This window comes from Oncorhynchus mykiss, chromosome 1, assembly GCF_057628025.1.
Source record: "Oncorhynchus mykiss isolate SJ-2025 chromosome 1, ASM5762802v1, whole genome shotgun sequence".
NCBI classification, from domain to species: Eukaryota; Metazoa; Chordata; class Actinopteri; order Salmoniformes; family Salmonidae; genus Oncorhynchus; species Oncorhynchus mykiss.
This window is the reverse complement of record NC_143022.1, coordinates 49,646,600-49,663,601: the sequence shown is the minus strand read 5'-3', so window position 1 is coordinate 49,663,601 and position 17,002 is coordinate 49,646,600. Positions and strand designations below refer to the sequence as shown.

General features: G+C 43.2%; 1 protein-coding gene across 6 annotated transcripts in view; it reads right to left on the bottom strand.

Annotated features, from left to right (window-relative positions):
• Positions 1-7,138: 7,138 nt before the first annotated feature.
• LOC110524160 (ankyrin repeat domain-containing protein 27) overlaps positions 7,139-17,002 on the bottom strand; it is a 36,161-nt gene continuing 26,297 nt past the window's right edge. For 3 of the 6 annotated variants that reach the window (XM_021603550.3, XM_090233182.1, XM_090233174.1), the window contains 13 exons: positions 16,751-16,833; positions 16,437-16,552; positions 16,147-16,239; positions 15,526-15,723; positions 13,602-13,658; positions 12,564-12,680; positions 11,255-11,419; positions 10,825-11,022; positions 10,496-10,615; positions 10,057-10,230; positions 9,639-9,798; positions 9,304-9,385; positions 7,139-8,997 (listed from right to left, as the gene is read on the bottom strand). In XM_021603550.3, the coding sequence (XP_021459225.3) occupies positions 8,388-8,997; positions 9,304-9,385; positions 9,639-9,798; positions 10,057-10,230; positions 10,496-10,615; positions 10,825-11,022; positions 11,255-11,419; positions 12,564-12,680; positions 13,602-13,658; positions 15,526-15,723; positions 16,147-16,239; positions 16,437-16,552; positions 16,751-16,833 (2,173 nt within the window). In that variant the 3' untranslated portion in view covers positions 7,139-8,387. The remainder of the gene's footprint in view (positions 8,998-9,303; positions 9,386-9,638; positions 9,799-10,056; positions 10,231-10,495; positions 10,616-10,824; positions 11,023-11,254; positions 11,420-12,563; positions 12,681-13,601; positions 13,659-15,525; positions 15,724-16,146; positions 16,240-16,436; positions 16,553-16,750; positions 16,834-17,002) is intronic. The other 3 variants (XM_021603558.3, XM_090233177.1, XM_090233185.1) reach the window with 1 other exon arrangement.

The following is a 17,002-nucleotide window of genomic DNA, read 5'->3' as shown; positions in this document are numbered from 1 at the left end:
AAACCAAGTCATTCGCCCGGATGTCGAAGCACATGGTCCTCTTCTTGATTTTCCTCCGGTAGCTCTCCTGCTCATCCTGAACATTGTCGATGTTCAGTCTCACCTTGAATGATAACAGAAATAAATGCTAATTTATTTCATATTATTACAAATACATACCTTACATATCTCTTGGAGGGCCAGAAAATAAATTAACAGCAGACAAAAAAATGTACCTGGTCAAAAACCTTCTCAGCCTGTGCCTGAATGTAGTCCTCGAAGGCATTCTGATCTGTTTTCACAACTTCCACCACATCAGGTGGAGTTTCTGTGATCTGAAAGTATGTTATTCAAAAATAGCAATAGACAAACAATAACACATTAAGTCAATCACAAATTTGAATGATTACAGAATATGCCATAATTTTATAAAATTGTATATACAATTGCATTGTTTACCGCAGTCAACAGCTGCAGCTCCCGTCCGTACAACAGGCAATAGGGTGAGTACTTGGTGGAGGCCTGGACACTGCTGTTGTGTGCAAAGAGAATTACCTTCAGGTTGTCCTCACCACCATTCCTGGTACCCATCAAGGGACTTGCCCATGGCAGTCCTGAGGGTCTGGTTGGTCCGTTCATCCAAACCTGGAGGAGGTGGTAGGAAAGGGATATTTACAGACAATGTAAGATCAGTCTGATTATGTACCATGGAAAAACACTAAAAACGAATTGTAAAAAAAACTAAAACAAACCGTTGGTCTGTCTGTGGATGATATGCATCGGAGAACCGGTGCTTCACACCCCATTCCTCAAACAAGGCTTTGTTGTTCTAAGGAAAATCGTACATCAGTAAATAAACTTCGCTATTTATATAGTTGGTGACATAATACAGCCTATAATAGTATTACCTTGTTCCAGAGTTCAAGACCTCGGTCACTCAAGATGACCTCAGGAGCACTGTGGGTGTTGAAGATGTCCGTCATCGCCTTGGGGGTGGCCTCACCATTCTTGTCCTTGATGGGTATCATGCAACATGAAAACCGCTTTTTTTGGTTCCAAGCACCCTTTTTTAATGGGTTACAGAAGTGAATTTAGAGTTAAGCACATTCTCTTCCTTCACTGACCTTAATGGGTATTGCCTCCGCCCACTTGGTGAAGTAATCGGTTGCCGTTAGACACCAGCTGTTGCCATTCCTGGATTTCGTGAAGGGTCCGATGTGGTCCACCCCTAACATTTAAAGTGTTAGAGAGAAGATTACTTTATTCTTACCTGTTTCTGTGTCATTCAGTATGCAGTCTTCATATTTGTAAGGAAACTGACAAACATTTGATAATATTGAACTCTGCTGTGTTCAAAAATAAAGCAATCGTTAAAAAACAACTTATCATTACAAAATTTGAATTGACACACACTTACCGGTCATGTGCCCTGATGAAACAACTTTAATGGGCTTCAACTCAGGCACTACAGTCTTCACCCTCTCAAACTTCTGGCAGGCGAGACAGGTACTGACCTATAAGAACAAAGTGACAAATTGAGAAACTGTGTGCGCTCTGATATGACATTCATCAAAATCATAATCATTTCAGCTATAATAGCATGTGATTGATATACAATAGGTTATTTCACTTGCACAGCTGTCCACATCCTTGACAATCCCACACCAGAAGAAGCGTAGGTTGATTTTGGCAATCATGCGCTTCACTCCGAAATGTCCAGCATGTGTCTCTGTTAGTACAGCCTCCTTCTTCCCCTTACTTAGTGAAAATCACCCTCCTGTGTAGCTGGCCATCCTTCCCCCGTAGGTTAATGTGATTGCCTAACAAGTTGGAAGACAAGAGTTGTTCAAATACTAAAGTCTAAGTAAATTTGCATTGCGGTCTCTTTCGGTTTCTCTTGCTCTCCATCTCTCTCTGACTTTCACCCTCTTCCCACCTCTCTCCCTCTGTCACTTTCTTTCTCACTTTCTTCCTCTCTCTCTATCTTTGTGGGTCTCTCTCTGTCTAGTGAAGACACCTAGTTAAGGGCAGTTGGATTTACCATAATTGCTTACAAATATAAATTTGAGTGATCCGGGTTAACTTATAGCTAGATACCTAAATGTGACAGACATATACAGTACCGGTCAAAAGCTTGGACACACCTTCTCATTCAAGGGGTTTTCTTTATTTTTACATTGTAAAATAATAGTGAAGACAAACAAATTATGAAATAACACATATGGAATCATGTAGTAACCAAAAGTGTTAAACAAATCAAAATATATTTCTATATTTGAGATTCTTCCAAGTAGCCACCCTTTGCCTTGATGACAGCTTTGTACACTCTCTGCATTCTCTCAAACAAGCTCATCTGGAATGCTTTTCCAACAGTCTTGAAGCAGTTACCACATATGCTGAGCACTTGTTGGCTGCTTTTCACTCTGCTGTCCAACTCATTCCAAACCCTCAATTGGGTTGAGGTTGGGTGATTGTGGAGGCCAAATCATCTGATGAATCCCTCCAGCACTCTCCTTCTTGGTCAAATAGACCTTACACAACCTGGAGGTGTGTTGGGTCAATGTCCTGTTGAAAAACAAATGATAGTCCCTCTAAGAGCAAACCAGTTGGCATGGTGTATTGCTGCAGAAAGCTGGGGTTGCCATGCTGGTTCAGTGTGCCTTGAATTCTAAATAAATCACAGTGTCACCAGCAAAGCACCATCACACCTCCTCCTCCATGCTTCACGGTGGGAAACACACATGCAGAGATCATCCGTTCACCTACTCAGCGTCTCACAAAGACCCGGCAGTTGGAACCAAAAATCTCCAATTTGGACTCATCAGACCAAAGGACATATTTCCACAGGTCTAATGTCCATTGCTCATGTTTCTTGGCCCAAGCAAGTCTCTTCTTTCTATTGGTGTCCTTTAGTAGTGGTTTCTTTGCAGCAATTCGACCATGAAGGCCTAATTCACAGAGTCTCCTCTGAACAGTTGATGTTGAGATGTGTCTGTTACTTGAACTCTTATCTTCTGCAGCAGAGGTAACTCTGGGTCTTCCTTTCCTGTTGCGGTCCTCATGAGAACCAGTTCATGCGATTGATAGTTTTTGCAACTGCACTTGAAAACTTTCAGTTCTTTAAATTTTCCGGATTGACTGACCTTCATGTATTAAAGTAATGATGGACTGTCATTTCTCTTTGCTTATTTGAGCTGTTCTTGCCATAATATGGACTTGGTCTTTTACCAAATAGAGCTATCTTCTGTATACCACCCACACCTTGACACAACACAACTGTTTGGCTCAAACGCATTAAGAAGGAAAGAAATTCCACAAATTACACTTTTAACAAGGCACACCTGTTAATTGAAATTCATTCCAGGTGACTACCTCATGAAGCTGGTTGAGAGAATGCCAAGAGTGTGCAAAGCTGTCATCAAGGCAAAGGGAGGCTACTTTGAATCATCTCAAATCCATGTGTGTTATTTCATAGTTTTGATGTCTTCACTATTATTCTACAATGTAGAAAATAGTAAAAAATACAATAAAAAAAACTTTTGTCCAAACTTTTGACTGAATATATTTGATTATTTTGTAAATATTATATTAGGGGGTAGATCAGCTTTAATATTGTAGATCGATTGTAGCTTCCATCAATGTAATTGTCTGCATCATTTCCAATCCCCCATGTGAAATTATTAGTGACTGGTCTTTTTTAATATTGAGAAATATTTCACTTTCTCTGGTCATAGGAGTAACAATATGAATTGGTGCATGAGTGAGAAATAATGCAGTGCGTCCCAAAGCCACTCCTGCATTGTCTTGGCTGTGTGAGTAGAGTACTGTTGGAAGGTGAACCTTCACCCCAGTCTGAAGTCTTGAGCACTCTGGAGCAGGTTTTCATCAAGGACCTCTCTGTACTTTGCTCCGTTCATCTTTCCCTCGATCCTGACTAGTCTCCTAGTCCCTACCACTGAAAATCATCCCCACAGCATAGTGCTGCCACCACCATGCTTCACCTTAGATATGGTGCCAGGTTTCCTCCAGACGTGACGCTTGACATTCAGGCCAAAGAGTTCAATCTTGGTTTCATCAGACCAGAGAATCTTGTTACTCATGGTCAGAGTCCTTTAGGTTCCTTTTGGCAGACTCCAAGTGGGCTGTCATGTGCCTTTTACTAAGGAGTGGCTTCCATCTGGCCACTACCATAAAGGCCTGATTGGTGGAGGGCTGCAGAGATGGTTGTCCTTCTGGAAGGTTCTCCCATTTCCACAGAGGAACTGGAGCTGTGTCAGAGTGACCATTGGGTTCTTGGTCCACCTCCCTTGTCCCCCGATTGCTCAATTTGGCCCGGCGGCCAGCTCTAGGAAGTCTTGGTGGTTCCAAACTTCTTCCATTTGAGAATGATGGAGGCCACTGTGTTCTCGGGGACCTTCAATGATGCAGAAATGTTTTGGTAACCTTCCCCAGATCTGTGCCTCAACACAATCCTGTCTCTGAGCTCTACGGACAATTCCTTCGACCTCATGGCTTGGTTCTTTGCTCTGACATGCAATGTCAGCCGTGGGACCTTATATAGACAGGTGTGTGCCTTTCCAAATCATGTCCATTAAATTGTGTTTACCACAGGTAAACAATCAAGTTGTAGAAACATCAAGGATGATCAAAGGACACAGGATGCACCTGAGCTCAATTTCAAGTCTCATAGCAGATGGTCTGAATACTTATGTAAATAAGGTATCTGTTTATTTTTTATTAAATGTGCAAACATTTCTAAATGTCTTTGTCATTAGGAGGATGGAGAAAACAGGTACAAAAGTATCTACATCCACAGTAAAACAAGTCCTATATCGACGTAACCTGAAAGGCCGCTCAGCAAGGAAGAAGCCACTGCTCCAAAACCGCCATAAAAAAGCCAGACTACATTTTGCAACTGCACATGGGGACAAAGATCGTACTTTTTGGAGAAATGTCCTCTGGTTTGATGAAACAAAAATAGAACTGTTTGGCCATAATGACCATTGTTATGTTTGGAGGAAAAAGGGAAATGCTTGCAAGCCAAAGAACACCATCCCAACCGTGAAGCACAGGGGTGGCAGCATCATGTTGTGGGGTTCTTTGCTGCAGGTGGGACTGGTGCACTTCAAAAAATAGATGGCATTATGAGGTAGGAAAATTATGTGGAAAAATTTAAGCAACATCTCAAGACATCAGTCAGGAAGTTAAAGCTTGGTCGCAAATGGGTCTTCCAAATGGACAATGACCCCAAGCATACTTCCAAAGTTGTGGCAAAATGGCTTAAGGACAAAGTCAAGGTATTGGAGTGGCCATCACAAAGCCCTGACCTGAAAAAGCGTGTGCGAGCAAGGTGGCCTACAAACCTGACTCAGTTACACCAGCTCTGTCAGAAGGAATGGGCCAAAATACACCCAACTTATTGTGGGAAGCTTGTGGAAGGCTACCCAAAACATTTGACCCAAGTTAAACAATTTCAAGGAAATGCTACCAAATACTAATTGAGTGTATGTAAACTTCTGACCCACTGGGAATGTGATGTAAGAAATGAAAGCTAAAATAAATCATTCTCTCTACTATTATTCTGACATTTCACATTCTTAAAATAAAGTGGTGATCCTAACTGACCTAAAACAAGGAATTTTTACTAGGATAAAATGTCAGGAATTGTGAAAAACTGAGTTTAAAGGTATTTGTCTAAGGTGTATGCAAACTTCCGACTTCAACTGTACACACACTCTCCACCGTTCCCCCAAAAACTACCACAAGCGGAGATATTCAACGGTTGTTCCATCCCTGAGCCCAACTCAAAGGACTTGATGTGCAAATGCATCTACAGTTGTAGCTGTTTGAGAGGCATGCAAAATTGAGATTTGTTTAACCAATGTCAAGTCCTAGCTGATGGAGCTCCGATACACCCCCTTCCCCTGAAACAGACACACACTGGTCCCCCTTTGTGATCATTTCCCCAAGCATCTCTGTGCAGTCAGACCTTTGATTATTTTGTGCCACCACGAGCACAATAATTTTACCCCTCTCTGAATGTCCAAGTTTGAACCCCTCCCCATGTGTTACTGCACCTAGTGTTGCCAGCACTGCCACTACCTGGGTGGAGGGCTCCCCATTGGAATTCCCACCGGCTAGGTACAAGGTCATCAAGGTTCTCATTAGCAGCTCTGAGAAATTCCTTGTATATTATGCTCACTCATCCAGGGGCTTTGGCCTTGTAAGACCAACCCTGATAGGCAGGCTCAGAATCTTGAGGGGGCAATTCTGCTTTTAGTGGGTCTCTGACCGCATTTATCCTTCTGTCTTGGCTGGGTAAAGGCTAATTGCCGTAGGCCTATAAAACAGATAAAGACTACTCAGTGTATGGGTCGCTCAGGTGGGTGTCTAGGGTATAGGATTTGGGACGTTCCATCATGATAGGATAACAAATAAATAAACTACATTTATAATTTATTTTCAAATGTATATCCCATATCTGCACAAAATTGAAAGCTCTCTCTGTCACAACTCCTGCTCGCAGACCAGTGGCGGATTTAGGGGCGGCACTGGGCGCCCACACAAAAAAAAATCTAAAACTGCAACATAACGTTAGATAGCTGCCAGTGCCCCATTTGAGGTTTCTCCACTCCACGTTAAAATGACCACTCCGTTCATTCCCACCTCCAATTCGTGAATACGTAGCCTGTGTCATTCTTCTGAGGTAGAACCTAAACGAGCATTTCCGCTCTAGAACAGTGGAACCGGGCTGCCTCACAGTGCCACGTTCAAAGCCGGCTCAAAACAAAAAAGTGCCGTAATTAAGTATTTGGAGTAACGAGTAGGACTCTGAGTTTTCACTTTCCTCTTTTGTTCTGTATTGCTCCTCAAGCAAGGGGGAGGCCAATGACAGAGGGCACCATCAGACCAACTCCTTGAATGGCCTCCATATTGTCTAAAACCCTTAAGTGTATGTTCCTACACTGTATTCATGCATGGAATATTGTTTTTCAACTAGAAAAGCTCAGAAATAGCTGGAGTGCGTCTTTAAAACAATATTTTAACAGTAGAAAAATCACAACATTAACCAACATACCTAGCCTATCATAAAGCACAATATTTGAAAAAATACCAACAATAAGCCAACTCTTGCAAAGAACACAATAGTCAAAACAAATGACCTCTTGATCATGAGTTTATTACAGGTTAATTTGACAAATTAAATAAGGCACGTTCACTGCATCTAACATTTAAAAAAAATGTAATAAAATACTTTAGTAGGAAAATAATCAACATTGAGATTGGAGTGGACAACTGCTACTGTATAAACCAAAACAGTAACTTTGAAATACAAAATACATCTGTACACTGATGCTAGTCATCTGTGTTCAATGTACTGTATGTGCTGGATAATGATGAGTTCAATAAATGTCAGTTCAAAACTACTGATATTTCAGAGTGTTGCTGATAAAACATCCCCCCCAAAAAATGGTACTTGTAAAGTGCAAACTCCCCATAGAATTGGTTGGGTCCTATATGGCCTCGCTTTGCAGGATTAGGATCAACTGCCATAGAGGTGAAATTGAATTATCAGTTGAATGCTACATTAAACACTTTTGTTTTTGCATTCGATTATTTTCTACAGGATAAATATCGGAATAGAGTAAAGGTGATGGATAAACAAATTAAATATGGCAATTGTGTTATTATATTCTCAAAAGCAGTATTTAGCGACAGTACTATCCATTTGTGGAGTCAGTGGATTGAGCTACCGTATAAAGATTTGTGCGTATACACTGTTATGGTTCTCTCTCTACCTACAAAGCAACCAAGATAACTATTCTAAGTGTTTCGACATTCACTGGGATACAAGTGTGGCCTCACTATGCATAGTCATTCAAATGCCACACACCAGGGAGGTACATTGTGTTATAGATAGAAAACCATAAATGGACATTTCTAACCTATGTCAATTTATGGTTTTCTAAATGGGAATAACTCAGTAAATAAAATAAAATCCAAACCGCAGGACTGTAATCAAATGAAAGTACATTTTTAAAAATAGAGCCCTGATTTTATATGTTCAAATAAAAAAAAACATCCAGATGTAACATAATCATAGATATTCAGATTGTCAAGTAGACAAAACAATAAAAAACATACTGATATGCTATGTCACTATCCACTGTCAGAATGTTCTATCGACCGTCTCTTTTATAAGGGTGAGCAACAAAACTAAAATAAGCTAAAACAGAATTACATTCGCATCAAGTTGAATTAACATGTTTTGCATCCCTTTTTCGTGAAGGCAAGGAGAAAAAGTGCTTAAAATAACAGTCAGGTCAACTAACTACAAATAGGCCCCACTCTTCTCTGGACACTGTGCAAGTTCTCCCTTGACTGGGGTCTGCCTTGGCCTCTGCACCTCAGAGTACCTCTATTTCTTCTACCAGTTCTTCTACCAGGTCCTCCATGTCTTTGGGTGGGCTCTCAGTCTCAGGACAGTTCCTCTTAGACTCTACTTCGGTGTCTGGTGAGGTGTGGACATTCTTTTCCTCTCCGTTTCGGTCTCCATTGACTTGGCAAGGTGTGTGTGATGGAACCTCGTGAGTGTGTGACAGGTCGCTGCTGGGGGTTTGTTGTGTATTTGATGGGATGTCAGGTGTGCGTGTACTTGACGGGTTGGGTGTGTGTATGTCAGGTGTGTATGTATGCAATGGTTCACCTGGAGTGTCTGAATGGTCTTTAGCTATGTTTGTCTCCTCATTTGCCTCGGCCTCTCCTGTGTGTCTCCGGTCCCGGCCCCACTGAGGAGACTGGGGGTGCACTGTGTCCAAAGTGTGACTGCGGCTCAGAGCCCTCTCTCTGTCCCTTTGGTCACCAGGCTTGGGGCTTCCCTCTGGGCTAGAGCAGATGCTGAATGGCCCACCGCTCTCCAGGGTCTCCCCCCGCCTCAGTTTCCACCTCTCAGAAGTGGGGGAGTTGATGGAAGGCACACTGGTGTCCCTGGGAAGAACTTTCTTCATTTGCTGAACACTGAAAAAAAACATCAAACAACATCCACAAGCTCAGAGGAATTGCACCGAAGCATAGCAGTTCCTTAAAATGTACATTTATTGAAACTTATGAGTAAACTATGACAAAAGTTGTTCTGGATCGGCTTTGTGTACATAGGAACACATTTTATATCTAGGAAACATTTAACATCTAACTAAACAAACAAACCGCACATGGTCTCAACTGATCTTTTTCCAAACTGTAGTCAAATTGAGATTTACTTCACTATGAAGGACAGCATACATTTTCCACAAGGTGGCACACAATCTTTTCCATGGTACTGACCGGTTTATTGACTGGGCCAGCTTCTGACGTCTCCCACTGACATTAACCTGCTGATGCTTGAGCCGCTGGACAAATGAGTGTGCTGGGATTGGGAGAAAGAAGTAAGAAAGACTGTTCCATATCCACAGCAGTATACCATGGGCATGCATTCTAAGTGGTATGACAGTATGGACAGTGGAACATAGTTTGAATTATTGGGTTTTGGAAAACAAACCTCAATAATCCAAAATACAGCAGTAGTAGATTGGTCCCCAAAATTGACGAAGATAATTATTAGGTGACAAAGTTGGTGAGAAGACATTTCATTGTGTGTTACTTGCAACATATCGCTGTACCTTCACGCTCTAGCAGGTAGGTGGTCAAGGAAAAACAGTGGCTGGTGTCTATACCGACTCTCTTACCCAGAGCCCCCTTGGGCACAGAGAGCAGTTTGATTGGTTCAGCATTGTGGGAGTCTCCAGATGCCTTCTGAAGAGTCCTCAGGATTTCAGTGTTCTGAAAGTGGAAAAACAAAAAGCCCATTTCATAAAGAACTCATTATTTCCCCCAGCTCTATGGTTGTTGGTTCAGATCTGCTACTGAAAAGAATGACATGTAGACCCATACACAAAACAGTTGGTGAGGTGCTGACGAACAGAAAGTTAGCAAATCTAAGACAAATAAAGTTGCACATACTGTACATCTTTGTGCAACTCTGTTTAACAAGGTCACCTTGACCCTGATCTAACCCTTCAGTGGCTGTTAGATTCTCACTTTTCCCCTGGTCTCCACAGCACAGTCCAGTGCTGTCCTCTGTCTCTTGTTCCTCATGTGGACCAAGGCTCCAGCCTGCAGTAACAGCTCCACCAGGGCCAGGTGGCCCCCTTTCACAGCCTCGTGCAGGGCCGTGTTGCCCTGGATGTTGGACAGGTTCACTGAGGCGTTGCTCTGGAGGAAGACAATATAGAAACGTCTGATCGCACACCGTTTTGCTGCTCACAATAGGCAGCCTTTTTAATGAAGCTTAGGTGGCATGGTTTACAAGGTTTGGACCAACACGGTCTTTGTCAGGTGATTGCCCTGCTATCATTTTTCTACTTTTTGGTCCCTGGCAGTTAGCTATAAAGACCCCACTTAGCTGTTTATTTCTCCAGTGTGATGGTGTTGGCCTGTTTGACCCACTAGGGGGCAGCAGTATCAGTGTTCTGTTCACCTGCAGCAGGATGGTTGCCGTGTCCAGGTGACCTCTGAGGCAGGTGTGAATCAGAGGGGTGTTGCCATAGCGATCCTTCTTATTCAGCTTGGCGTTGCACTCCAGCAGTGATGTCACTACCTGAACATGAAACCAATGAGAGATTGAATCTTTTCCCATCTTTGCCCCAGACAATCTGCAGCAGATCTGCGTGTTCTTTCAAACACTTCAAACTTCTGGGCGAGTCTGCCTGGAGACCTAGATGGAAGGGTGCTGGGACTATTCCGGGGTTTCTGATGAGCCAGAGAAGCTCAATCAAACGCAGCTAAAGTATAGTACTGTCTGCCCACCTGTATGTGGCTGTTCTGGCTGGCCAGGTGCAGTGGCGTGGCACTCTGGTTGTTGCGTGCGTTGACGTTGGCCCCGTTGCGGCTGAGCAGGGACACCAGCGCCGTGTGACCATGGAGCGCCGCCACGTGGAGGGGAGTGAAGCCATCCACACTACTGCTGTTCACACCCAGACCACTGGCCTGCAGGCACACAAACTTCTGGAGGCACGCACACACACACACACACACTAAGTTAGCTGGACAGCTCTGCAGGAACATTACAAAAAAACTAAACAAAATCTCCATTCACCATAGCTTTAGTACTACCAGTAAGGCCCTGTCTGAAGACTGCTGTTTGTTTGCTCATTGTACATCAGAAAGAGGTTTGGTAAGTGTGTTTGTCAGGGTATGGAGCCTACAGTGGTGAGGAGACATAAGAGGGTTGTCTGACCTTCTGTGACGGCCCACAGTGTGGACACTGGCACAGTGGGTGGCACAACTTAGTCCAGGAGGGCAGCCCTGCTTCCTCCTCCTCTGGCTCCTCGTCCAACCACTCCAACAGGTACCGCACCATCTCTATGTCTCCATCGGCGGCCGCACGCAGCAACTTCTCCACCTGTCAGTCAAACAGAGAGAGGCAGCCTATTAGAACACCAGACAGTAAACGCAGGGCCTTTAGAAACTGCCAACATGGATTACAAATTACAGATACAGTCAGTCCTACAAAAACTTTGTGTGAAAGCTCGAAATATTAGCATCCCTCAATAAATAGAAAAAAACTGCTTCTAATTTCACCTACATTCCCTCCCCATTTCTGTTCCCTATTTAGGGGACTTTGAGTGGTTCTGGACTAGTTCCGACTGATATTTCTGTGCACAGTGTGCTCTGTGAAAGGTGCAACATCAATTGCTTTACATTCCCTAAAAGTTCTGGTTGTCTTGATTCAAATGCGCTATTTGCAAGCGCAGCTGTGAGGTTCACAGACATATTTGCATAGGGAGCGACATGACATTTTCTGGCCTATCCAGACAAAGGAACGATTTCCAGTTCCTGTGACCCTCGTAGATGCACATGGAATAGCGCATATGAAAACGGGAGAGTCTAGCAGATGTAACAGATGGAAAAAACAGAAATAAATTTCGCAGAATTGAAACAAGACCACTTCCTCTAGGTCACAGATGCACAAAATCTCTTTGTGCTTAAAGCAGAAGTTGTAACAAGTCTGCACACATTTGAATGGTGTCTGAGTCGCTCAGAGGACGTTTGGCAGAAAAAGTTGTAAGTTCTATGAAAAATGGTGCCAATATTGTACTGTCACTAAGTATGATCATGTTTATTTTACAGTTATAAAGCTGAAATCTTATAGTAAGTCGTTTATAATTTGATTGTTGCTATATTTAGAAAGCACTTCAGTCATTTTAAGCCCATTGCCCTACTTTTGTTGAATAGGTGGGGAAAAAATCTTATGATTTCTCATATTTGTACTATGTTCTTCAGCTTGTGTCATCAAAAGTGAGTACACCTCAGCAATTTATAACCACTTACCAGAAGGGTGAGTCCCAGACCTTTCTAAAACTATGCAGCATTACCAGTTATTGTTTATGGCCATCTCATGAAAATAATTACTTTTGGATATGTCTTTTTTGGCAGAAATCTACATTTTGCCCTAACGCTCGATAATTGAATTAAGAGGATGGTACTCCTCAAACATTTTCAGGGTCAACTCTGCCTAAAACAGGGGTCCTGAGTGCTCTGCTCACCTCTTTGTGGAGGACCCTGTCGCAGTCGGGCCTGGCCTCAGAGCTCTGGGAGGTGGTGCTGGAGACAGAGGAACGGCGGCTGCTGCAGTCAGAGGCCTCGGGAGAGCGGTTAGGGGACTGGCAGGGACAGCAGGGGGAGAGAGAGAGCCCCATCAATCAGCTGGCCATACCACACCCAGATCATGATCGGGTTTCCCGATAGAACTTAAACTTACCCGTGTTTTAACGATGCATCGTTACTATAACGTCCGAAGACGTCACATGCTTTTCCCAAAACACCACGTAGACCATGTTAGCTAAGTGCTTAGATGGAGCATGTCTCGATACTGATAGCGCCGCTCTCAGATCAGCTTTCTCCATTCAAATCTCATTCAAATGATTCCACAATTCTGATGACGGATCAGCTCCTAAATAGATATTATATGGCTGCAAATGTTGAGGCGGCTTATTCTAATTCTTACCCCATAATAATGCACTAAATCACAGATTTAAATACATAGGCCTATGTAGCATATACTATATTATTTTAATGCAGTGATCTCTGTTTGAATTTGAAGCATCTTTGTATCATTCGCTTGTTTGTGGCAATTGCAAAGACATTGGCAACTTTTAAGTTCGTTCTGAAGTTATCTGCGGTTACAGAGAGACAGAAACATCTTGATTCTAAGTTTAGCAGAGATTTTCTAACGACCCACTTAGCTTGTTCTTCGAGTGGTCTGAGGTAGTGAGTAAACATCTAGCGTTTTCAAGTGAAACTCCGACGACGGTTTTGGGGAACAGCTCGGGGATTTAACGATGCTCCTACGAAGGTTTTAACAATGAACTTAGCCTTGAGATGCTTTTGGGAAACTGGGCCCAGGCTGCTTCTAGCAGAGCAAGTAAAGAGATTTCTTTGGAATATTTAGGACAATACACCTACAGGATTCTGGTTAATGGTATTTTAACAGCTTGGCTGGTCAGAGGCAATAGTTTATCGAATGAAATGCTGTAGTTCCACTATTCTGTGTCAACTCTTCTATGTGATGACATTTGACTTACATCATTGCCATCTCTTCTGTGAGAACTGTGTTGTGTCAACTCCAGCAGCGTCAAAATCTGCAAGACAGACACACACACACACACTTACTTACATATGAGCACATACAGTGCATTGGGAAAGTATTCAGACTCCTTGACTTTTTACACATTTTGTTACATTACAGCCTTGTTCTAAAATTGATTCAATTGTTTTTCCTCCCCATCAATCTACACACAAAGCAAAATGACAAAGCAAAAACAGTTTTTTTTACTTAGTTAAAAATAAAAAAATAACGGAAATATCACATTTACATAAGTAGCAGACCCTTGCTGAATCAGAATTAGTTAGGTGACATAGATAAATAAGATGTTTTATTTACTTTCATAATATGCTTATGTGAGATACTTGTCATTAGAATGTCTCTTTTTGGACTATACTGTCAGCAGTTGCATTTTCCTTTCTTCTCTAGGGAAAAGTCACTTGGGCCCAGAGAGGGGAGAGGTCAGGCTTGTCTTCATATGTGAATGTATCTGTTAAACCATGTGAAGGGATGATTAAGGGGGAACCAATTATCTCTTGGCTCCACAATGTCTGTGCACAAGTCACTCCCCTCAGTGAGCTTGTCCAGGGGTGGGTTGTATTTGAGATGGGAGTATCTAAAGTTGACAATTGATATATGCCATTGGATGAGGTAATGTTTTGGTACTATGAAGTACCAAGAACGAGATTAGAACCTCGTCTTAGAGAACAAACTGAACAATAATTTATAGCTAATGCTATCTGGCTATGGGACACTCCTCTCTCAAGTAAAAGGCCCTTTGTGAAGTTTCTGAGATCTGTGGTTCGTCAAGTGAGTTGAGAGGGATGCATCTTGGCTATAAAAGATACTAGAATTATTTTATAAGCACTCTCAGAATTCATTTATAGACACTGAATTGATCTGAGAGTCAAAGGGCTATGGTGAAGCTCATATAATTAAGGATTAAGTTTAAAATATAACTCTGACTTGTGTGTGTGTTTTGTAAGCTCTCCTCATTTAGTAATACAGGAAATTACCACGACACCCTTTACTCAGTACTTTGTTGAAGCACATTTGGCAGCGATTACAGCCTCTTGGGTATGACGCTACAAGCTTGGCACACCTGTATTTGGGAAGTTTCTCCCATTCTTCTTTGCAGATCCTCTCAAGCTCTGTCAGGTTGGATTGGGAGCGTCGCTGCACAGCTATTGAGATGTTAGATTGTGTCGAAGTACTGGCTCTGGCTGGACATTCAGAGACTTGTCCCAAAGCCACTCCTGCGTTGTCTTGACTGTGTGCTTAGGGTCGTTGTCCTGTTGGAAGGTGAACCTTTGCCCCAGTCTGAGGTCTTGAGCAGGTTTTCATCAAGGATCTCTCTGTACTTTGCACCGTTCATCTTTCCCTCGATCCTGACTAGTCTCCCAGTCCCTGCCGCTGAAAAATATGCTTCACCGTAGGGATGGTGCCAGGTTTCCTCCAGACGTGACACTTGGCATTCAGACCAACGAGTTATGTCTTGGTTTCATCCAGACCAAAGAATCTTGTTTCTCAGGGTCAGAGTCCTTTAGGTGCCTTTTGGCAAACTCCAAGCGGGCTGTCATTTGCTTCCGTCTGGCCACTGTGGAGTGCTGCAGAGATGGTTTTCCTTCTGTAAATGTATCCCATCTCCACAGAGGAACTCTGGAGCTCTGTCAGAGTGACCATCGAGTTCTTGGTCACCTCCCTGACCAAGGCCCTTCTCCCCCGACTATTCAGCTTTCAACTTTCCGAAACACATACTTCATTTAAAAATATTTTTTTAAATGGCCCATCTGGGTAGGTGGTAAAATGTTTGCATGTGACTGACTAAGTCGCTTTGGATAAAAGCGTGTGCTAAATAGCATTTATTAGGTGGTTTTAGCAGATCAGGGGGTCTCACTCCTCACCTTAGAATTCAAAGCACACTGTAGTGGAGAGTCCTTGGCCTTGTTGTAGATGGTGGTGCTGGCTCCGTTCTCCAGCAGAACCTCGATGATGCCCTCGTAGCCCCAGCGGGCCGCGATGTGCAGGGGGGTGTCCCCCTTGTCGTTCTGGATGTTCAGACGGCACGTGGGCAGGTCGTAGTACACCAGAGCCTTAACACACTGGGACACGGATGGGATAACACCGTCAGACTAAAAGCAATCTCCTCTGAACTACCATAGAGCGCGACACTGTCAGTAGAGGCTGTCGTCATCATCCTCCATCTACCTGTACTCATTTACAGCAGAAAGGACGGGCTCATAGTATTGGATGGAATGGCATTGAACGCAAACACATCGTGTCAATGCGTTTGATACCACTCTATTCACTCCATCCAAGCCATTATTATGAGCCATCCACCCCTCAGCACCCTCATGTGATACAGATACTTTCATTTCTATCCCATGTCCTGTGACTGGTTGCACTTCCTCAGCTCTATCCCTCAGATTACCAAACACATTGGCACAGTCAAAAGCTGTTGAAATGACAGATTGTGACTTTAAAAAGACAGATTTACACTGAAGTGGCTCCCCAGACTGACTTACATCTTCATGTCCATACATACAGGCCAGGTGCAGAGGAGTGTTTCCATTGTTGTCCTGGGCATCTGTGTTTGCCTTATAGTGCAAGAGCAGCAGCTGGGTGGGAGAGAGAGTGAGAGAAAATATGTCAGAGATTGAACAGTTTGTGTAACAGAAGTATCCTTTTTGTGTACAGTTTCTGTGATATAGTGTAGCTCATCTTAGCCTGGTCCCAGATCTGTTTAGGAGTAGGTAAGGCAGCACAAAAAGATCTGGAACCAGGCTATTACCGTCCAGCTAGCATCCCGTCTCACCGTGACTCCCTGGTAGCCCTTCTGACAGGAGAGGTGCAGGGGTGAGAGGGCGTGGTAGTCTGTGGCGTTCACCAGAGCGCCCTTAGACACCAGCAGGTCGATCAACAGGGACTGACCTGCCATGGCAAAGACAGGCTTTTTACTTTATTTAGACAGTGGGGAATGAGAACGGGAGACAGACGGAAGGGGATAAAAAGTACAGAAAGTGGCAGATCGGAGATTTTGATTCCCCCTGCCTTTAGGGTCTATGTGTAGTCCCAAGGAAGATTTGTGGATCAATAGGCCACCCTCAGGCACTTCTTAGCATCACCTACCACAGATAGCAGCGACATGAAGTGGCGTGTATCCTCTATCGTCTCGAGAGAAGGGCGTTACAATGGACGGGTCATTCAGTCTTCTGCGCAAAGCAGACACAGTAATAGAGAAAAGGGAAATGAAACTTCAAGGGGAATTACAAAAGTAGGAGAATAAATCACGTGTTCGGTTTCTATCCACTGCATTTAATGACAATAACACAGAAAGAGAATATGATTCCACTAGGAGTGAGAGAGGCAGAAAAACAGACA